At 53.0% G+C, this 22,550-nt stretch overlaps 2 protein-coding genes across 2 annotated transcripts in view; one reads left to right on the plus strand and one right to left on the minus strand.

The window, feature by feature from the left end:
* LOC144929611 (uncharacterized) overlaps window positions 1-22,550 on the plus strand; it is a 44,899-nt gene that overhangs the window by 15,070 nt on the left and 7,279 nt on the right. Inside the window, exons 5-6 of the mRNA XM_078849695.1 lie at window positions 5,553-5,790; window positions 6,090-6,336. Coding sequence (XP_078705821.1) covers window positions 5,553-5,790; window positions 6,090-6,336 — 485 coding nt within the window. The remainder of the gene's footprint in view (window positions 1-5,552; window positions 5,791-6,089; window positions 6,337-22,550) is intronic.
* LOC144929602 (uncharacterized) lies at window positions 1,510-10,874 on the minus strand. Its single transcript, XM_078849645.1, has 4 exons — window positions 10,599-10,874; window positions 8,852-8,955; window positions 5,560-6,716; window positions 1,510-2,727 (listed from the first exon to the last, which is right to left on the minus strand). Exons 2-4 carry the CDS (start codon window positions 8,919-8,921, stop codon window positions 2,710-2,712), a joined length of 1,245 nt encoding a protein of 414 aa, XP_078705771.1. The 5' UTR covers window positions 8,922-8,955; window positions 10,599-10,874; the 3' UTR covers window positions 1,510-2,709.

The following is a 22,550-nucleotide window of genomic DNA, read 5'->3' on the forward strand; positions in this document are numbered from 1 at the left end:
GGAAGCCAGGGCTGCAGCAGCACCCGAACGCTCCCATCCACCAGATCATGAGAAGTTTGGGTTTTGCTTTCCCTGTTCCTCTGCGTTATAGCTTCTGTGAGAGCCGCCACGCAGGGGACTGAACCAGGGACGCCAGCGCTAAAAGCTTGAGCCGCTCCAGCGTGAGCTAAAGAGTTGTGACTCCCTGCCGAGCGCTGGGGAGCAGAGACTGGGTGTGACTTGCAACACACTTCAGGGGGTTACACCTCCGCAGTTATCTGCTGCCCTCATATATTACAAATTCAAGGACCTTCCTCCACTCTCCTGGGATTTGGAGTTCAGCCCCTTCCTTCCTGTCCCTGCCACTCAGGGCTCTTGCCAGAACCTGCCGCAGAGAGCAGGGGGCAGGACTGGACTTAGTTAATGGAAAACATGAGCAAAGGGAGGAAAAAAAACAGGAAAGAGGGAAAAAGAACCCCAATAATCGGCTCAATTCTCCATCACTGTGTGTCTCACCTCATGCCACGCAGGTGGGAAATGAGCAGCAAGGTACCAGCCTACTCACCTGCGCAGCGTTTGCACCCTGGTGTCAAGGGCAGGCCAGCCGCAGGCCAGCACAAATCTCAGCCCCCAGGCTTTATTTTTATTGGCCGAGCAATGGCCCTATTGATTTTGGTGGGAACTGCCACTCACATCAGGCCCACCGAGGGCCCATTTGGTGCTGGAGGCTGGGGAGGCTTTCCTCCTCCCCACCCCATCTCACTTTGCTCGAGGGTTATGCAGCCGGCAGCACCTTGTCAGCCTCGCCCTGCACGTGGGAGTAGCTCACAAGGCTGCATAGCGGTCCAGGCAGGGGTGGTTGCCTACTGCAGGGGTTTTCAACCGTTTTCTCTCCCCCCCCCCACCCCCATACGCTGTAAAAACTTCGCCACAATACCTGGTTTTCTGCATCTAAAAGCCAGGGCTGGCATTAGGGGGTAGCAAGCAGGGCAACTGCTTGGGCCCATGGTCCAACACTGGCCCTGCTTTGTGATCCCCCTGAAACCTACTCCTGGCCCCCCCAGGGAACCACTGGCCTACTGGGCACGCTTGAGGAAGCTTAGGAAGAGGCTGGGGCTCACAGGAACAGACATGCCGGAGTTGCTGTTTTCCTTCAGCTCCTGGAGTCACCTTATTCCAAGCTCCGCAGCCCAATTAAGCCTTTACAGGCTGCAGCTCTGGGTTGGCTGCATCCCGCCATGAGACAGCCTTAAAAGCGAGCGTTCCACTTAAAACCTACTGTCATCTGCTGGTGCGACGGGCCACAAAAGCCAGGCGTTCCGCGCCTCGCTCAGATCAGTGGGTTCAAAGAGTGGCTGTTGCCAGTGGCATCCGAGCAGTGGCGCTAGAAAATTTGTATTTGATTCGGAATTTCAAATGTTTGCCCCGATCCGGACCCTGGGATTTTTAAACAGGTGATTGACTCATGCCGGTGGAGGTGGAGTGAAGGGGCCTGCTACTTCACCTGCAGCAGCTCTGGATGCATAGCTGGGAGCAGCTGCTGCCCTGCTGACCATACCTGTACCATTAACAGAATTAATGCAATGCCATGGGCAAAGCTATGGGCCCAGGCAGGCCCCCACCGTTACTGCTCTGTCTGTGGGGCAGGGGGAGGAGCAACAGAAAAGCAGAGACCAGTCATTATCAATCAAATAAACAGGGTCTGGTTGGTGATAATTGGACGTGTTTTATTAGCTTAAAAGCTGGGTCAGCCGGTGGCTTTCCCAGGTCACAGCTGATCGGGAGGCCAAAACCCCAGCTCATTTGGTCAGTAAATGAAATGGCATCTGTGATCTCTGTCGCATCCCACCCTGGCAGACAGTGTGGCTGCGTCCCCGGCTAGCGGCAGGACCATATACACAACCCTGCTGGGCCAACTTCACTCGGGCAGTAGACGCTGACCCATTTAGCATGAGGACGCCGAGATCCCAGCCCCGCTGCCGACCCCACTAGGGGGTGTCGTGGTGCTGCCCCGTAACCCTCCTTTGTTCTGCTCATTTACTGCCACACCACAGACCCACGCATGCAAGAGGAAAGACGAACAACTGGGCAAATTTTGACACTGAGTCTGGTTCCTTTGCTTTTCACCCTTCTCCTCTGCCTCTCAGCCATCTCTCCAGGCGGCAGCAGCTCACAGAGGTGTTGGGCATACCAGCCAGTCCAGCCTTGCAGTTGATTTTTTTTTTTTTTAAGTGCCAGGAATATTCTCTCACGCAGTCTTTCTGTTTAAGTCCATGTGGCCTGCTGCTTTAAATCAACGCTTAGAAGAGAAGCTGATTTAACCCACACTCAGAGCTGTGTGCTGGTTCCTTCTCGAGGTAGCTGGGAGGTTATATCAGCACATAACAGCCTTGGCTGAGTGAAGATGCTCTTTTAGCTCAGACAGTGCAGGCCCACGCTTCAAGATACATAAGTCCCAGGTTCAATTCCCCCGCCATCCACTAGCACTAGGAAGTCTTTAGTTCTGCCATTCTCGCTTCTCTCCCAAAGAAGAAAACAATCCCTGAGGATAGGAAGTAAGTCAAGAAATAACACAAGAGAAGAGAAGGGGGAAAAAAAATCTGTACAACGCCCACCATGTTCTGGAGCCTACTTTGATGGAAATACCACCAGTTGGAGGTATGGTTACTTGAGCTTTGAGCTAGCGCCCGGTCTTTACATCTGTGACGCTGTTTCCGCAGTCCAAGTATGTCACAGGCCGGAGTAGCCCTGCGGAGATACAGACAATAGTAACAATTCTTTAGATGTTTAAAAATTCAGCCTGGCCGGTATCATTGGTAACCATCTGGAATACATCATTTTCCACAAGAGCCTCCTGTTTGCTTGGCAGGATTTGGACATGTATTCTTCAGCCACATCTTTATTATAAGTCAGTAGCAACACGTCTAGTTAAGGTTAATCATAGACTATCAGGGTTGGAAGGGACCTCAGGAGGTATCTAGTCGCACCCCCTGCTCAAAGCAGGACCAATCCCCAATGTTTGCCCCAGATCCCTAAATGGCCCCCTCAAGGATTGAGCTCACAACCCTATAAGAAGTGTTTTCAGTTGCTTATAACTTTGCCAGACTTAAACCTTGTGAGCTGAAATTTCCCATGCTGCTAAGATGAGCCAATGGTTACTTACCCTCACTGTTAAAAAAGTGCCTTATTTCTCGTCTGAATTTGTTTCACTTCAACTTCCAGCCACTGGCTCCTGTTATGTAGTTGTCTGCTAGATTGAATAGCCTGCTATGGTCAAATTTTGTTCCCCATGTAGAAACTTCCAGACTGTAATCAATCTCTTTGTTAAGCTAACTAGATTGAGCTCTTCACTATAAGGCATGTTTTCTAACCTTTAAGTATTCTCCTAGCTCATCTCTGAACCAGCTCCAATTTATCCACAGCCATCTTGAACTGTGGACAGCAGAACTGGACCCAGGATTCCAGGAGCACGCACCAGACTTTGTAATATTTAAAAACCGGACACTCCAGCTGAAGTGCTGGAACCTCCCCTGCCCCGCCTCTTCCCCCAAGACCCTGCCCCCATTTGCTCCTCTTCCCCCAGCCCCACCTCGCTTGCTGCTTTTCCCCTCTCCTCTCCTGGGTCAGGTGGGACTCGCCTGCAGAGCAGAGGCTGGGAGCTGTGGCAGGTAGGAGGTGGCCCCTGCTGAGTCGGGGCTGGCGCGGGTGATGACCTGGCGCCTCCCTGCCCGCAGTAACTGGACTTTGGGTGTCCGGTCAGTAGCTCTGACCGGACACTGTCAGGCTCCCTTTTTGACTGGACTTTCCAGTTGAAAACCAGACATCTAGCCACCCCCTCGCACCAGTGCCAAACATAAAGATAAAACACCACGACTGTTCCTACTCAAGATTCCCCTGTTTATGCATCCAAGGATTGTATTAGCCAATTGCATCGGGAGCTCATTATCTACCACAACCCCCAAAGCCTTTTCAGAATCACTGCTTCCTGGGAATGAGTCCCTCATCCTGCAACTATGGCCAACAGTCTTTGTTCCCAGAGGTATACATTTACATGTAGTCCTATTATAATGCACATTGTTTGCTTGCATTCAGCTTAGCAAGCGATCCAGCTCGCTCTGTATCAGTAACCTGTCCCCTTCACTGTTAACCACGCCCCCCAGTGTGTGTGTCATCTGCAAACATCATCAGTGATGCTTTTCTCTTTTCTGCCAAGACATTGTAAAAATGTGACACAGGTTAGGGCCAAGACTCGATCCCTGCGGGACGCCACTAGACATAGACCCAGTTGATGATGATGATTCCCTGTTTATAGCTACATTTGCAGACCGATCAATCACCCAGGGTTTAAACCATTTAATGTGGGCTGTGTTCATTTTATAGCATTCTAGTTTTCTTAATCAAAATGTCGTACAGTACCAACTCAGACACCTTCCAGGGGTCTCAGTCTGTTACGTCAACACAATTACCTTCATCAATCAAACTTGTACCCTCATCAAAAATATATAGCACATTAGTTTGACAGGATCTATTTTCCATAAACCCATGTTGATGGGCATTAATTATATTACCCTTCTTTAACTCTGTTAATCAAGTCCCATATCAGCCACTCCATTATCTCTATTTCAGGGACCCCCTGCAACACTCCCCTTCACGTCCTCCCACAAGGCCGGGGCTCTATGGGTCCCTCATGACACCGCCAAGCCAGGGGCTCTGTGTGCCCCTTATTCTCCTCTTGCCCCCATGCCAGGGGCTCTGGGTTAATGGGTGTCCCCAATTAACCCTCTATGCCAGGGTCTCTGTGTGCCCCCCATCTCTCCCTCCCCTCTGCCAGGGGCTCTGTGTGCCCCCCCATCTCTCCCTCCCCCCTGCCAGGAGCTCTGTGTGCCTCCTATCTCTCCCTCCTCCCTGCCAGGGGCTCTGTGTGCCCCCCCATCTCTCTCTCCCCCCTGCCAGGGGCTCTGTGTGCCTCCTATCTCTCCCTCCCCCCTGCCAGGGGCTCTGTGTGCCCCCCCATCTCTCCCTCCTCCCTGCCAGGGGCTCTGTGTGCCCCCCCATCTCTCCCTCCTCCCTGCCAGGGGCTCTGTGTGCCCCCCCATCTCTCCCTCCTCCCTGCCAGGGGCTCTGTGTGCCCCCCCATCTCTCCCTCCCCCCTGCCAGGGGCTCTGTGTGCCCCCCCATCTCTCCCTCCCCCCTGCCAGGGGCTCTGTGTGCCCCCCCATCTCTCCCTCCCCCCTGCCAGGGGCTCTGTGTGCCCCCCCATCTCTCCCTCCCCCCTGCCAGGGGCTCTGTGTGCCCCCCATCTCTCCCTCCCCCCTGCCAGGGGCTCTGTGTGCCCCCCATCTCTCCCTCCCCCCTGCCAGGGGCTCTGTGTGCCCCCCCATCTCTCCTACCCCATGCCAGGAACTCTGTGTGCCCCCCATTCCCCCTTTACTCTACACACCAGGCTCTCTGTGTGCCCCCGTTAGCACCGCCCCCCTGCCAGAGCTTCTCTGTCCCCCCCACCTCGGTGCTGTCCACGCGTTTTACCCTGGCTCAAGGCTCAACAACCGCTGCGGTTGTCGCCCCTCCCCCAGAGCTTACGTATCGGTGCTCCTCGGCCACGCGCTCCCCCCGCCGCGCACTGCTCTCGCACGGCGCCTCCTTCTCCGCCCCCCTGTCTCCTCCCGGCCGGGGCGCCTCCCCTGCCAGCTCCCCCTCCTGCCGGTGCGTGCGGCGGTGCCGGCTCAGGGTGGCGCTCTGGCTGAAGATGCGGCCGCACTGCGGGCAGGCGAAGGGCTTCTCGCCGGTGTGGACGCGGCAGTGGGCGGCCAGGTGGGGGCGCTGGCTGAAGCGCTTGCCGCACTGGGGGCAGGGGTAGGGCCGCTCGCCGGTGTGGGTGCGCTGGTGCAGGATGGCGGCGGAGCTCTTGCCGAAGGCCTTGCCGCACTGCTCGCAGCGGTAGGGCCGCTCGCCGGTGTGGGTGCGCTGGTGCTTGAGGAGGTTGGAGCTCTGGCTGAAGGCCTTGCCACAGGCCGGGCAGCGGTAGGGCCGCTCGCCGGTGTGGGTGCGCTGGTGGCGGATCAGGGTGGAGCTCTCCCCGAACCCTTTGCCGCACTGGGCGCACTGGAAAGGCTTGTGGCCCAGGTGGCCCCGGCGGTGTTTGAGGAGGTTGGAGGTCTGGCTGAAGCTCTGCCCGCACTCGGGGCACTGGTGGGGCCGCTGGCCCCCGTGGGTCTGCCGGTGGGTGCGCAGGTGCTGGCTCTGGGAGAAGCTCTTCCCGCACTGGGTGCAGAGGAAGGGACGCTCGCCCGTGTGGACCCGCTGGTGGGCCAGGAGGTGCTGGCTCTGGGCGAAGGCCTTGCCGCATTCAACGCACCGGTAGGGCTTCTGACCCAGGTGGGCACGACGGTGACGCAGCAAATTCGAGCTCAGGCTGAAGGTTTTCCCGCAGTCGGCACAGACGCTGGGATGCCGGGATGCCAGTGGGTCTAGGAGATCCCGCTCAGTGGGGTTTTCCCCAGCCCCACACAAGCTCTGCTGGGAGATGTCCCCTCCAGGTCTCCTGGTGGTGACATCTTGGAGATCCCGCTCTGTGGAGTTTTCCAGTGCGGTGGTGGAGGCATGGTGATCCTGCTCCACAGGGTTTCCCCCTGCCCCAGGCTGGATCTGCTGTGAGACGTCCCCTCCAGTTCTCTCTGCTTTCCCAGTGCCTTCCCGCTGCGGGGTCTCCTCCTCAGTTTGGCTCAGGATCTGGTGATCTGCTGGAATGAAAAGGAGAATTCAGACATGGCTACAGTGCTCTTTAAAGTACTGACATGGTCCCTGATACTACAATCCCTCTCCCCCACTCCTGATGACCCCAGGATAACTTCCTCACCCCACTCTACCTAAGGTGTTTACTATGGTCCCCATCACCTCTGTTTCTGAGCACCTCACACTCTTTAACGCATTTATCCTCACAACCCGCGGCGAGGCAGGGCAGTGCTATTACCTACATTGTACAGATGGGGAAACTGAGGCACAGAAACTAAGGGTATATCTACGTGGCAATAAAAGACCCACGGCACAGCTGTGGCTGGCAGGGTCAGCTGACTCAGGCTTGCGGGGCTGAGGCTATGGGGCTAAAAACTGCAGTGTAGATGGTCAGACTTGGGCTGGTTGAAGCCCGACTCTGAATCCCCACAAAGGGGTTGGATCTCGGCGCTCAGACTCCAGCCTGAGTCAAACATCTACACTACAATGTTTAGCCCTGCAGCCTGAGGCCAGTGAGCCTGAGTCAATTGACCCAGGCTCTGATACTTGGTGGCATGGATTGTTTATTGCCGTGTAGACCTTTCCCAAGGGTGCGTTTACACTGCAATGTAAACTTGGGCTCAGATTCAGGCTTGCGCCCAACCCCCACTTCCATCTACACACAACTCTGTCTGACTCAGGCCTGGACCCCAGGACCCCATTGGAGGACGGGTTTGAGCCTGTGGGTCCAGCTGGGACTCGGACCCAAACTCCATCGTTTTGCAGTGAGGACGCAGCTAGACTAGACTCAGACCCTGAGTCAGCCAATCCTATCCCACAGTCCCATGGGCTGGCGTTCTTTGACCTTGCTATCCCAAGAGTAGCCAATGGACTCCCAGGAAATGGAAGCAATCCCCCAGTTCAAACAGAGCAGCTCGGCGTTTAACCGTTCCATTTTATTCTGACCCGTGAGCTGCAAATGCCGTGAACCACCTCCTGCGTTTGCACTAGCCACCAAGCAGAAGAAAATCCTTTGCCAAGCCTGCAGCTCCCAGGAGCACAGCCAGATTTTGGAAAATCTCTGGTGCGAGGCGAGCAAACCATTCGGTTTTAGTATGAGCACCGGGAATGCCCAGGCCTACCAGGAAATAACGAAGAACGGAGTCACTGGACCAGAGACCGCTGCCTTTCTCCGCTAGATTAAAGAGACCTTCAGTATCCAGTATTTTCTCCCTGGGATGGTACTTTGTACACTGTAATCAAGTCACGTCTGGATGTTCTGTTTGTTAAGTTAAACAGACCTAGCTCTGTCAGTCTCTCACAGTAAGGCATTTTATCCAGCCCCCAAATCACTTTTGTGACTCTCCTCTGCACCCTCTCCAGTTGTTCAAAGTCTGTTTAAAATGTGGACACCAGCGCTGGATGCAGTCTTCCAGTACCAGTCTCAGCAATGCCATATACCCAGGTAAAATTACCTCCCTACCTTCTCCCTACTCTAATTTTTCCAGCCCTCAAATCACTGTTACTTGTGAACTTCATTCAAATACTCAGACAAGCATTCACCATTCACAGTGGGTGAAATTCACTGCAATGCAGAGGCTCACTCATGACCCATTGAACTACTAGGGCTGAAGGGGGAATTAAGTAGTCCATAGACCCAGTGCTGGCCCCCTGGCCTTGACCGCATTTTACCACTGTGCAACTGGTCACCAAAATCAAATGGTATCATTTCTGTTCTCTGACTGGATAACGTAGCCTTCATTATTGATGTCCACAAAGATTCATAGATTTCAAGGCCAGAAGGGCCCATTGTGATGATCTCTGACTCTGTATGACACATGAAACTAACTTTCTCGCGCCACAAAACTAATCTTAAAAAGAACAGGAGGACTTGTGGCACCTTAGAGACTAACAAATTTATTTGAGCATAAGCTTTCGTGAGCTACAGTCCTCCTTTTCTTTTTGCAGATACAGACTAACACGGCTGCTACTCTGAAAACTAATCTTGTTTCTTAGTTAAACCACACACACACACACACACACACACACTCACTCACTCACTCACTCACTCTCTGATTGTAGATCAAGCCTAATAGCCACTTGGGATCCTCCAGAAACAATCCAAACACTCTCCCTCATTCTAGTTCTGATTATTCATTACCTTTGCAGGCACCTCTTGGATTCAGCCATTTGCTGGGGTGCCGGAGAGTTGAGACACAGGGTTCTTCCATGCGAGAGAGGGTGTCAGGATTAGGAACACACCACCTGCAAAAGAAGGGTGGGAGGTAACAGGAGGTGCTGTGACTTGTTAAACATCCGCAGAGCAGTGGCTTATTTATCTATTGGAGGCAGAGCTGGCTGGCAAAATGGATTGTTTGGCTCTCTGGCAAATTCCAAAAAAATGAAAAAGAAAAGATGCTCAGTTTTGGTTGAACACTTTTTGCAAAATTTTTGACAAATTGAAAACACAATCACTGCAGGTTGAACAAAGCGGGTTTGTTTTTCTTTCAAACATTTTTTAATGGTTTTGTTGGTTTGAATAAAATTCAGGAAAATGTTGATAAATTGAAACCTTTTGTTTCGAAAATGTCAAAAGGTTTGATTTTTTTCTGAATTTTTTTAGAGGTTTTTTTTTTTTGACACAAACAATTTGGCAAAATCAAACACAAAACTGTGAAAAGTTTTGGTGTCGCCAATTCTGCATTTTTCACCAGAAATTGGCTGAAAAAATCACCCAAATCTACCAGAAGGCTCTAAGCACCCTAATATAATTAACTGTATAATAAAAACAGTTACATTAAAACCTCACCGGTGTTTAAATAATCAACTCTATAGAACCTGGGCCAGCCAGCCACCTTCCCCCTTTGTCATCCAGATCTATCCATTGGCTCTCAGCCTTTACTATACTGCAACCCCACCTTACCACCGCCACCATCTAGCCATAGAGGGTGGTCATGAGTCTCTATGTTCTGATTGCGTCCCTTCTGGGGTTGAGCACACCTGCTGCTCCATAAGGAGCAGTCAGTCCATGAGCAGTTGCATGTAGCCCTAATGACAGCGTATGACGTGTTTGGCTCTGTGAATGGTCCATAGAGGATAACTACCTGCTATTAATAACAAGTAGCAGAGTTAGGCCTTCAGCTTGGGTGACTGCAGTTCAGTCCTGTGATGCACAGGATCAGGTGTTCAAATCCTGCTAATAAGCAAGGAGAGGAGTTGCTATAACAACACATTTGCCATGGCTGCTTTTTGCATGTCTGGGAGGCTGCAGGTGGTCTAGTGGCTGGGTCCCAGGAGTCCGGAATTCCACTCCCAGACCTGCTACCAAACTGCTGTGCATGACCTTGGGCAAGTCACTTTCCCCACTCGTGCCTCAGTTTCCCTCCCACCCTTTGCCTGTCTTGTCTATTTAGGAGGTGCTCTCTTTGGGACGAGGAGCGTCTCCCGCTCTGGGTCTGGGCGGCACCCGGTACCACAGGTCCCTGAGCGCAGGGCGCTGTTGTAATACACAATCATTTCTGCTTACATTCTTTTTCACCAGTTTCTGCAGCACCTTCCACCGGAGCATCTCAAAGCGTTTACCAGCCCTGCCCCACTGATCCCACACCATCCTGCAGTGTGAGGGCGGCGTTACCATCCCTGCGTTGCTGACAGGGAAACCGAGGCACGGAAAGACTGGCTGGAGGGAACGACAGGGCTGAAGGCTGCATAGCCCCCTCACCGTGTTATCTCTGCTTCAGACAGCTGGACCTCCTCCTTCCTCCTTGCCCCAGCTGCCACCCAGGGCCTGATCCCGTTTCTCCTCTGGCTGCCTGCTCCAGGCAGCAGCCGTCCTCTCCTCTTCCTTTGCTTTTCCCCTCCCCTAGGGCGGCCTCCCCCCAGGATCGGATCCTCTCCGCCCCACTCACCGCTCCTGCTGGGGGGTTGCTTGAGTCTCTTGGGCTCTCGGGGCAGAGCGGCGTCCCCGCTGGAGCTGGGGGACCCAGGCAGCAGGGGCTGCCCGCAGCAGAGATCAGACACCGCCAGGATTCAGGCAACAGGAAGGTCCTTGCTGCATTAAATCCCCCCTCCCGCCCCGCACCGGGAGAGCTGGAGGATCTCTATGGGTTTAAGCCTTTCAAAGGGTGAAAACACTTCTAGGGCCAAACTGACCACCCCATGCAGTGGCCAGGGCGCCTGTCCCACCCTTCTGCACCTAACCCCTAGAGCAGGTTAGGGAACTGGGTGAAATACAGGGGCCAGACTGGATGATCTAATGGTCCCTGCTGGCTTCAAGCTATGAAATGGATCCGTGGGGGGAAGGAGGTCAGGGTCTGTGCCCCCCTCCCAACCCTGTTTCTCTTTGCCAGGCCGAAACTTTAAAAGCATGGGAACGGGAAGTTAAAGGGAAAGGACTTGAGTGCAGCAAAAGAGATTTAGGCTAAATATTAGGAAAAACTGTCTGAGGAGAAGCGGCGATTTTGGAACTCTTATTACTCTCCTTCCGGCAACATATTTTTTCAGGAAGCCCCACTGTGAAAAACCCAAATGGTGTTACATTTTTTGTACCCACCACCTTTCCTTTATTGGCATTTTGAGGGGATTTTTATGGCATTATCAGCTCCTGCAATTTTGTCCCAGGCATCATGATATTTGGTGGTTTTTTTAAAGCCCAAGCTTCTGGAGTCCTGTTATTATGGGAGACTCAGCTTTTTTTTTTTTTTTTTTTTTTTTTAAGGTACATTTCTAGTCCTGAGGATTGCAGAGAAGAGCTGGGAAACAGGATGCCAAAAGGAGGCAAATAAAAGAACCTCCAAATAATCATAGAATCATAGAATATCCAGGTTGGAAGGGACCTCAGGAGATCATCTAGTCCAACCCCCTGCTCAAAGCAGGACCAATTCCCAATTTTTGCCCCAGACTCCTAAATGGCCCCCTCAAGGATTGAACTCACAACCCTGGGTTTAGTAGGCCAATGCTCAAACCACTGAGCATAATGGTTTAAAGTCATGATTTTTCAGGCCTGAACCATGATTTTTGAACCCGGGGATTTGGCCAGTGCGGATTTCACAAAACAAAGGTTTATCCTGTGCTTAAAGTGACCGGAAAAAAGGGTGGGGAGGTCTAGCAGGACCAACGAGAATCTGACTGGTCAGACAGTGCTTAAAGCGTGCCCCTCAATTACCTGGTTTGGGGTCTGTGACCCCCTGGCAAACCCTCCCCTACCCGCACACATACCTTAACCACTGTGTTTAGCGCTCCTATGAAGCAGAACCCTCTACTTCAAGCTTGAAAGGAAGGATGGTGCAGTGGTTAGAGCAGTAGCTTAGGCCTGGGAAGACCTGCAATCAATTCTCCACTCTGCCATAGACTTCCTGTGTGGCCTTGAGCGAGTCCCTTAGCCTCTCCATGGCTCCATTTCCCCATCTGTAAAACAGCAACAATAGCCATGCATTCCAGAAGGGGTGGGAAGATCATTGCCGATTGTGCCCAGATACTACGCTGATGGGGGCTAGACCAGTACCTGAGTTAGCAACTGATCTCACAAGCCCTTACGCATGTGCTTAACTTTGTGAAAATGAGTCGGTCTATTAAACTTGACCACAGTTAGGCAGCTGGTTTGCTGAGCGGTGCTGTCTCCTTGCATTCCGTCATCTGGTGTCTCTCGTCTTATATGTAGATGGGCAGAGACCATCTTTTTGTTCTGTGTTTGTACAGCGCCTTGCACAGTGGCATCCCGGTCCACAACTGGGCCTTCTACGCACTACCATAATACACCTAATAAATAATGTACAGTGCCCAGCATAATGTGGCCCTGGTTCCTGACCAAGACTCCTAAGTGCTGCCATAATACACCTAATACAAGTGCAGTAGGGTCCTGGCCTGTGACTGGGGCTCCTCCACACTATGGTATTACAAATAATAAAAAAGAACAAATCAATAAAAACAAGTTCTTTGCAGGTCGAGGGCCTTACCTATCCTACTGCTACCTCCTGCCCCATAATATATTTCCAGGGTAAAGTGTTTAAAGCATTATTTTATTTGCACATGGAAGTTCTTCGGTCAGATTTAGAGCCACTGTTTAAAAAAGCCGCAGTGTTTTGGGTGGTGTCGGTTTTTTTCTGGTGGTTTTTCTCCACTCCTCCACCCCTGCCCCACCTTCGCTAAATCTTCCCCAAGACATTCACCCTTGGGCCAAGGCCTGCCCTGGCAAATGTCAGCCCAAGGTGTGTGCAAATTCTGAGCAACCACAATAGGGAGTTTCAGCGGCAACAGGCAGGAGTTTTAACGCTGGGGGTTGCTTCGTGATCCAGCCCCGATGCGAGCTGCCCTGGAGCCGCTGCCGCGCTGAGATTTCATGCGCCACCTTAGGGGAGCCCCATATCCGATTGATCCCACAGTAAATAGTTAATGCCCCCCCCCCCAGTGCCTTCAGGGCTCTAACCCTGGAGCGGGTAGGTCTGCCAGCTCCCAGCGATCACAGCCGGGGGGATGGGATAACGGAGGGACCTTCCTGTTCCCAGCCACTCATTTAATCCTGCTCTCGGAGCCTGGCAGCTGGGAGCTCCTGGATCCCCATCGGAGACACCCTGAATCAGTCGCTTTCCCCAGCTGGAGCGGCGAGTTGGGAAGGTGCAAGGAGCGGCAGCCCCCGGGGAGGGGCAGCAACCAACAACGGAGGTGAGGAAGGGCTGGGATTAGAGGGCCAGAGCCTGGCGCGTTGCTGGGGATGGAGAGAGGGGAAGCTCCGGTCAGCGGGGGCGGCTGGGGCGGCTGCGGCGGCTGGAGAGCTGCCCGCTGAGCGCGTGGGAATCCAGTCCCGCTGGGGTTGAGAGCAGTGGGTGGCTGGTGTCACCTGGGACCAGCCAGGCCCAGCCGCACCTTCCTGCGGATGATTCATCGCCGCGTTGTTCTCCGTGGTGCCTTCCAAACCGTGCAATCAGTTACTGCAGGCGGAAGAAATTATGTGGCCTTATAAAACTCGGAGTGATTATTAAAGGCGTTGCGGTAACGCCCAGCGGGCCCAACTGAGAGCAGGGCTGGGTGGGCGCTGCCTGGGCAGCCCCTGCCCCAAAGAGCCCCCCTCCTAAACAGACCAAGGGTGGAGGGGAAATCGAGGCACGGGAGGGGAGGGTAGCTTGCCCAAGGTCAAGCAGGAGGTCAGTGGCAGGGAGGGGAATAGAGCCTGTATCTCCAGTGCCTTGGATGCTGATTGCGTGTGGGTGCAAAACTCTGGCTGAGTGCTGCTTGAAAGGGACCTGTAAAGGGCTTAAATATATGGGCTTCTTTATTGGTAGCCTGAGGAACAGCAGGATTGCATTCTCAGCTCTGCCATTGGCCTGCTGCATGGCCTTGGGCAACTCACTTCATTGCTCTGTGCCTCAGTTTCCCCACCTGTCCATGGGGAATCTCTCTTTTGTAGAGTGCTTTGAAATTTGCTGATGTAATGTGCAAAGTATTCTTATGGTAAGGTATGGGGTAACCAGAGTGCTGTGTTCCTCTGAAAATCTGGCCCTTAGACTTGGTGCCGATCTATCTTGAAAATGAGTTTGACGTTCAGAAGGAACCATTCACAGGTGTGGCGTTGAGCTGGCTGAGTGTGTTTTGTTTTGTTTTTTCTCATCAAAACTTTTTTTTAAAAAACAAACTTTTTAGGACTGATGTGTAAATTTATACTGCCAAAGAGTGAATTTTGGTCAGACATTTCTGGTTCTTCATTGTGAAAGAGGAGAGAAAGGAAGGAAAACAAAAAACCAGGAATTGGCTATTTTTTGGTCAAAATATTTGGATTTTGAAAACTAAATTCCCTTTCCTACAACCAGATTCCCCCCGCCCCCCCCAAAAAAAGTATTCCTTTTTTTTTAACTAAAAAGATTGTTGGAAAGTTTGGAGAATAAAACCAGAAGTATTAGAAATTTCCTGCCAACCTTTTCCTACCTCATCTAGTTCTGAGTCTGCTTGAGCCTAATTTTAAAGCCTGACCTGAACCGAGAACGTTCGGTTATTTTTAGAACCGAACTGACCCAAACCCGATACTTCCCCCAAAACTTATGTCAGCACTGCTGCCGCCCCATCCCTGGGGCTAGGCCAGTGGGAGCGTCTCGTTCCTTGTGCCCGCCATCTGTCTGCAGCCAGCTCTGGGGGGTAGTCAGCATGCTCCCTCTGCAGTGCCCTCAGAGCTCAGGGAGGTGCTGTTGGCCATCAGGAGTAGGGTACGCTCCCACTGCCGTGTTAATCCCACCAGCAGAATGAGGTTGACCTGACCTGATCGGAGAAGAGATGACCTGACCCCAAGAGGGTAGGGGTTTTTTTAGAGACATCCTGAACCTGACACTGTCCCCATCGGGTTTGGGTCAGGCTGCAGTCAGGCTCTACGTTTGACTCCATCCTGAGACCGTGAGAGCTGCAGGTAACAGCATGGCATCACTGAACCCTTCCCCGTCATTTCTGTATCAAGCCCACAAATCCTGGATCTTCTCATGTTGTGTGCCTCAGAAAACCACTGCGGTTATGACCCAAGTGAAAATTTCTGCCCCAAAGTGCTAATGCTTCCAAAAATAAATAACTAAGGAGTACTTTCTTTTTTCCTAGTGAGAAAAGTACCTTATCGTCCCTTCTCATCCTCTTCACAAATGCCTGAACTGGCTTTGCTAAACTGTTCCTAAAAAAATTAATTGGACCTGGATGATTTCAGCTTAAAGGTCGGAGCAACTGGAAAATGGTGATTATCATGCAAACACACAAGCCTGGTCTACACAGGTTTTGTACCAATACAATTATGTCTGTCTATTTAAGGTACTTATCTGGTTCCCATTACTCTAGTGTCTGAGCAATATAATTATACCAATAGCATCCCAAGTGTGAATGCAGTTACAGGAGTATGGAATGGCTGACATATGAGAAGAGATTAATAAGACTTTGCACTCACATACAATCAAGATCCCAGGCAATGGAGATACAGCCTCTATTCCCCTCGCTGCCACTGACCGAGATTAATAAGACGGGGGCTTTTCAGCTGGGAAAAGAGATGACTAAGGGGGGATATGATAGAGGGCTATAAAATCATGATTGGTGTGGAGAAAGTAAATAAGGAAGTGTTATTTACTCATAACACGAGAACTAGGGATCACCAAATGAAATTAATAGGCAGCAGGCTTAAAACAAACAAAAGGAAGTGTTTTTTCACACAATGCACAGTCAACCTGTGGAACTCCCTGCCAGAGGATTTTGTGAAGGCCAAGACTATAACCAGGTTCAAAAAAGAACTAGATAAGTTCATGGAGGATAGGTCCATCAATGGCTATTAGCCAGGATGGGCAGGGATGGTGTCCCTAGCCTCTGTTTGCTAAAAGCTGGGAATGGGTGACAGGGGATGGATCACTTGATTACCTGTTTTGTTCATTCCCTCTGGGGCACCTGGCACTGGCCACTGTCAGAAGACAGAATACTGGGCTAGTGGGCCATTGGTCTGACCCAGTATGGCCGTTCTTATACAGGTATGACGTATTCCCCATCCCACTTGGGAATAGCTGTACTTGTATAACTGCATCCACCTTAGGTAGGCTGTACCTCTTTAATTATACCGGCATAAAGTGGTACATTTTGTGTGTGGACGAGTCAGATTTTCAGATGACCTCAGCACCAGAGTGAGGAGCCAGTTTTACAAAAGAGCTCAGTGCACACGGCGCTTAACTCTTCTGAAAATCTGATCCTTGTTTAGGAGCATAAAATGAATCTGACCATTTTGAAAATCTGGCCCTTGTAGCTAAAGTCTGGTCTACGCTTAAAAGTTATATTGGCAGAGCTGCGAAAGAACCACAGCCCTGACCCACAAAACCCCAAGCGTAGATGCAGCTCTGTCAGCAGAAGAGGACTTCTGTCAGCTACTGTCGTTCGGGGAGGTGGTGTTCCTACACCAGCAGAAAAACTCCTTCTGTCGGGCGCAGTCTGTACCTCCAAGTTAGGTCAACCTGGCTAAGTCTCTCAGGGATGTGAGAAAAATTCATGCCACTGAGAGATGTAGTTAAGCCGACCTAAGCCCTGGTGTAAATACTGCTAGGTGGATTGAAGAATTCTTCCCTAGACCTAGCTGCTGCCTGTCGAGGAGGTGGATTAACTACAATGATAGGCGAAACCTCTTCCATAGCCGCAGCAAGTGTCTACACTACAGCAGCACAGCTGCAGCCACGTCGGTGTAGTGCTGGTAGTGTAGACACAACCTCAAGTGTAGGCTCCATAGTGTAGCCAGAGCCTAACACCGCCTATATGCAACCGGATTTTACGGTGGGAGGGGGCTGAGAAGCACTCCCACCGAGAAAGTTTGCAACCCAACCCCCCAGTTGCTTTCCCTGTCCAAATTGTCTCCGTAGTGATTTAAGGTAAGAGTGTTGGACACCTGACCCCTGGGCCAGGCCAGGTTAGCCTGGTGTATTTATGCTCATGTGGGTGAGACATGTTCAGAATCTAAACTTTTGTGTTAACCACAAACCTTAAGTTTCTAGCTCTCATGAGTGTGAAGATAAATTTCTGATCTTGAACCACGTGTAACCCAATGTAGTGATGTCTGCAGACAACCTGAAACGTTGGCTCTGAAGAGTGTGAACCTCCCATCCTCCATTTGTAACATTTGGGTGTTAACACTGGTGCCTAATGATGACTCATTTAAAATGTCAATGTTAACCCTTCATTGTCGAGTATTAGCCCAGATGGGATGTGAAAGGGGGGTGGGGTTAAACCCAGTGGGAGGACTGAGATTTGCTGCACGGAAGAAAGGAGTGAGACAAGGAAAGGAGAGAGAGAAAAAGAGGAAGGACGATGGAGAAGGAAGAGAAGCAAAAGGTAGGAGTAGCAGCAGATTCCCCCACTGAGGAGTCCTGCATGTGTTAGTAAAACACTGAGCACTTTATAGTGACCGCTGAGTTGGGCCATATCACTGTCTTTGTGCAAACGTCCCATGGGTGTCACTTGGAGGTAGATGTGGAGCTTCTGTTCTCCCTGTCTCATGACACAAAAACAGGGGGACACTTAATAACACGAAAGATGGTTGAATTCAGAACTGAGCAGAAGAAATACTTTTCCTCACATGCCACGTCGTTAGCCTGCAGAACTCATTGCCACAAGAAATTAGCAAGATGCCAAAAGGACTGGAACATTTCTGTGACTAAGAAGAGTTGACAGTTGAAATTGTGGAAAGGATATTAAACCCAGAGCTTGATTAGAGGCCAGGAGGAGACCTAAAATTGAGGGGCAGATTATCCCACAAACACCTTCCTCTGGGGCATCTGGCACTGGCCAGTGTCTGAGATTAGGACAGTGGGCTAGAGGGTCTGATTCAGCCTGGCAATTCCTAGGTAGCTCTGCTGGGGTTGAGAGGTGTGTGTGTGTGTGGGGGGGTGACCAACTAGCAACGCGGCAGGGCAACTAGCAACAGTGAAAAAACAGGGCAGGGGGCAACAGGCGCCTATATAAGAAAATGTCCCAAAAAAGCAGGACTGTCCTTTTAAAATGAGACATCTGGTCACCCTATTGTGTGTGTGTCCGTCCATCCAGGCCCATAAATTAGGGATGAAGATTTGTTAAAGGTGTCGAGAGGACTTGGAGTGATGGGTGGGAGCTGGGGAACCTGGGAGTTGGGGGAGCGGGGGTGTTGTCGACAGGAGGTTGCTGGGAGTTGGGGGGCAGGAGAGGCGGTGGGTGGGAGTTGGGGGCCAGACGGGGAAGTTGGGGGAGTTTGGTGAGAGTTGGGTGTGTGGGGGGGTGAAGTCAGTGTGAGATGGGGGGGCGGGAAGCTGGGTCCTTAATGCCCTTTTGTGTCTTGAAAAAATCCCCTACTAAAATATGGCTTCAGCCTCCTGGACCCTCCCCCCCAGAGCCTGACCCCTTTCTTCCCCCCCGACCACAGAACGGAGCCTGATCCCCCCCCCCCCCGTCATAGAGCCTGACCTCCCCCCGCCCCATAGAGCCTGACCTCCCCCTGCCGCGGAGCGGAGCCTGACCCCCCCCCGTAGAGCCTGACCCCCCCCCGCCCCATAGAGCCTGACCTCCCCCGGCCGCGGAGCGGAGCCTGACCCCCCCCCCCCCCCCGCCCGATAGAGCCTGACCTCCCCCGGCCGCGGAGCGGAGCCTGACCCCCCCCCGCCCCATAGAGCCTGACCCCCCCGGCTGCGGAGCGGAGCCTGACCCCCCCCCCGCCCCATAGAGCCTGACCTCCCCCGGCCGCGGAGCGGAGCCTGACCCCCCCCCCCGCCCCATAGAGCCTGACCCCCCCGGCCGCGGAGCGGAGCCTGACCCCCCCGCCCCATAGAGCCTGACCCCCCCGGCTGCGGAGCGGAGCCTGAACCCCCCCCGCCCCATAGAGCCTGACCCCCCCGGCCGCGGAGCGGAGCCTGACCCCACCCCCGCCCCATAGAGCCTGACCCCCCCGGCCGCGGAGCGGAGCCTGACCCCACCCCCGCCCCATAGAGCCTGAGCCCCCCGGCCGCGGAGCGGAGCCTGACCCCCCCCCCCGTAGAGCCTGAGCCCCCCGGCCGCGGAGCGGAGCCTGACCCCCCCCCCCCGTAGAGCCTGACCCCTCCCCCCACCATAGAGCCGCGGCTCCGCCCGTTCCTAGAGCTCTCCAGGAAATGCGGGGGGCGGGGAGCGGGTGGCCGCGCAGGGACCTTCCTGTTCCCAGCAGCCCCCGCACCTGGCTGCGCCCGAGCCCGGGCCGAGCGGTGAGCGGCGGGGGGGGGCTGGGCCGGGAACGGGGGCACCAGCGCGGCGGGGGGGCCCCGATTCGGGCAGCCAGCGGGGAGCGATCCGAGCAGGGGGAGGGCAATGGGGGGGGGTCCTGATCCTGGCACCTCGGGGTGGGGGCGGGGGCGAGATCCGGGCAGCTGGGGGGTTATGGGGGGGGTCGGTCCTGATCCTGGCACCTGGGGTCGGGGCTCGATTTGCGGGCAGATGGGGGGGGTGATGGGGGGCGAGATCCGGGCAGCTGCGGGGGGGTCCTGATCCTGGGGGCGGGGCGCGATTTGCGGGCAGCTGGGGGGTGATTGGGGGGGTCCTGATCCTGGCAGCTCGGGTGGAGGGACGAGATCCAGGCAGCTGGGGGGCGATGGGGGGTGTGTGTCCTGATCTGGGCAGCTGGGTGCCGGGGGGGGCGGGGGGAGATCCATGGCTGCCTGGCCCCTGAGCCCAGATGGGACTCGGGGCCCCTGCCCCCTGAGTTTGAGAGCAGTGGGTGGCTAATGTCTGCTGGAACCTGCCAGCTCTCTCCCTCCCTGCCGGGGGATGATTCACCGCCACTTTGTTCTCCTTTACCAACTTTGCCATCAGTTACCGGAGGGGGAAGAAATTGTTCCGTTGGGTGCACACAACTGCAGGCCGTTGCGACACTCCGGGTGAGCCTTTGGGTTGACAGGCTTCAGAGGAGCAGCCGGGTCAGTCTGTATCCGCAACCAGAACAGGAGGACTTGTAGCACCTTAGAGACGAACACACTTATTAGAGCATAAGCTTTTGTGAGCTACAGCTCGCTTCATCGGATGCAGTCTCTAAAAACCAGGCTCCTTTCCTCCCTCAAACCCAGCTGATCTGTCCCAAGTGACATTGCTCTTTACCAGGATTGTCCCCTCCATCTCCCAGCTGGTAAAGCTGCCAGGAACAGGTATTTCAGCCTTAAAGCATCTCCTTACAATAGGAAGGAACAGGAGGGAGATGTGATCTCAGTTGGGGAGGGGGGTCTCTGGGCACTCCAGCAGTGCAAACCAGAACAACAGCAAACTAAGGAATTAGTTCTGTTTAAAACAAAAATGGTGACTTTGTAAGAATTTTTTTTTCACTTTTTTAATAATTTTTTTTTGAAAGCTCTGAAAACAGGCCCCATTTCCTGAAGGACTGATCCACCCCCACAAACCACTTCCCTTGTAAGAACTTAATATTGGTATCGCAGTAGAACCTCGGAGCTGTAGTCACAGATCAGGACCATGTTGCACTAGGTGCTGTACAAACAGGGATGGTCCCTGCCCTAGAGACTGTGTTTTGGATTATTTTGTCTCCCCTCCCTCTCCCCGGATTTTCTTTTTTTCAGGTTGAATCTTCAGTTTAAAAGAGAACTTGTGTTGGCACAAGAACAAGTGGGGAGAAACTGGCCAGAAATAATTTCTGGCTGGAGATCCGAAGGTTTCTAACCGTCAGAGGAGGGAGGTTCTGGAATTGCCCCTCCATGACTCCTAGCGGGAGGCTAACACCTTAACGAGCTTAAAGCTGGAGCTTGATACATTTATGAACAGGATTGTATGACTGGTCTGCCTGCGGTAACAAGGGACTGGCCTCTGTGACTCAGGAGGTCCCTTCCAGTCCTGTGTTCCAAAGAGAAGTGACTAGATCTTACCTTACTAAAAAAGCCTCATGTCATAATATTATCCTGCCCCCCTGGAACAGAGCCGCGGGGGCCTCAAGCTGGACTCCCAAAGACCGAGGCCCTCAAAATCAATAGCTGCTTTGTGGAAGATGTTGACTTCAGTTCTTAGGAGCAGGGAGTGAAAACTCTGGGCTGGATTCTCCCCCCTCCCCAGTTTTCTGCGGCTGTCTCTCTAGAGCAGGGGTCGGCAACCTTTCAGGAGCGGCAGGCCGAGTCTTCATTTATTCACTCTAATTTAAGGTGTCGCGTGCCAGTCATACACTTGAACATTTCTCAATGGTCTCTTTCTGTAAGTCTATAATATGTAACTAAACTATTGTTGTACGTAAAGTAAATGAGGTTTTTTAAGAAGCTTTATTTAAAGTTAAATTAAAATGCAGAGCCCCCCAGACTGGTGGCCAGGACCCGGGCAGTGAGTGCCGCTGAAAACCAGCTCACGTGCTATAGATTGCCTACCCCTGGTCTAGAGACTTCAGTGCAGTCCCTCCTGACTCACCCTCGTGTAGATGACTAGGAGAGGAAGGGGGACTAGCGCACTAGCCTGGATCTCCAGAGACCTGGGTTCAGTTCCTTGCTCTGCCACAGACTTCCTGCCTGACTCCTCGGACCAGTCACTTAGCTGCTCCATGCCTCAGTTTCCCCATCTGTAAAATGGGGCCAAGGACTGTGTGACCTCATTTGCCAAGCCCATTGAGCTATTTAAGAGCTAAGTATTCTATCTCCCTGTGCCCCAGTTGCAATGAGACTCATGCCCCCCACAACCCCAGAGCGGTGTGAGAAGGATATAAGCTGCTGTACTGCTGATGACCAGGTAATGATAAGGGTTCTTACTTGCTTTGCTTTCTCCATTAGGTCTTCAAGTGCATCCAGCCACAGCAACACAGTGCAGAGAGAGGGGGGCAAGGTGGGAAAATAGCCTTTGAATTGCCACGGCGCCGCCTGCATTGGAAACCCTGACCCACGCCTCTCGGAGTGCAGGTAACGGTGCAGAGATGTCCCACTGTCCCTTTACAGCACATGCCTGTTAGAGGAACCCTGGCATGGGAGTGTCAGGTTGGGCTAAAACCAACGGGAGTTGGGGTGACTGAATTCCCCAGGCAGCTCTGGGGAGCAATCGCAGCCTTGGCACCTAGATTACCTGGGCGGTGGCGCTCTATACCTGTGGCTGGCAATGCCTGTTGCTCAGAACAGGGATGGTGCAACACTGGGAACTAGACACATGGGGCTGGGTTTTCAGGGGCTCAACACCCGAAAGCGAGGTTGGGTTTTCCAAGAGTGTTCCTGAGCTCTGAAAATAATGGTGCCGAAACGGGAGCTGAGCTAGCCCACGGCGGGGTTAGCTAGTCTGTGTCTCACTAGCCCATGTAATACGCTTTGCCCGGGCTCCTTACCGACGGGTCAGATGTTTCCTCGCCTTCCCGCTGAAGCAGTTCTGTGAAGCGTTAACCTGAGATCTCAGGAGAAGCTCCTGGAAGAGCT

The sequence above is a fragment of the Lepidochelys kempii genome, chromosome 20 (assembly GCF_965140285.1).
Source record: "Lepidochelys kempii isolate rLepKem1 chromosome 20, rLepKem1.hap1, whole genome shotgun sequence".
NCBI lineage: Eukaryota > Metazoa > Chordata > Testudines > Cheloniidae > Lepidochelys > Lepidochelys kempii.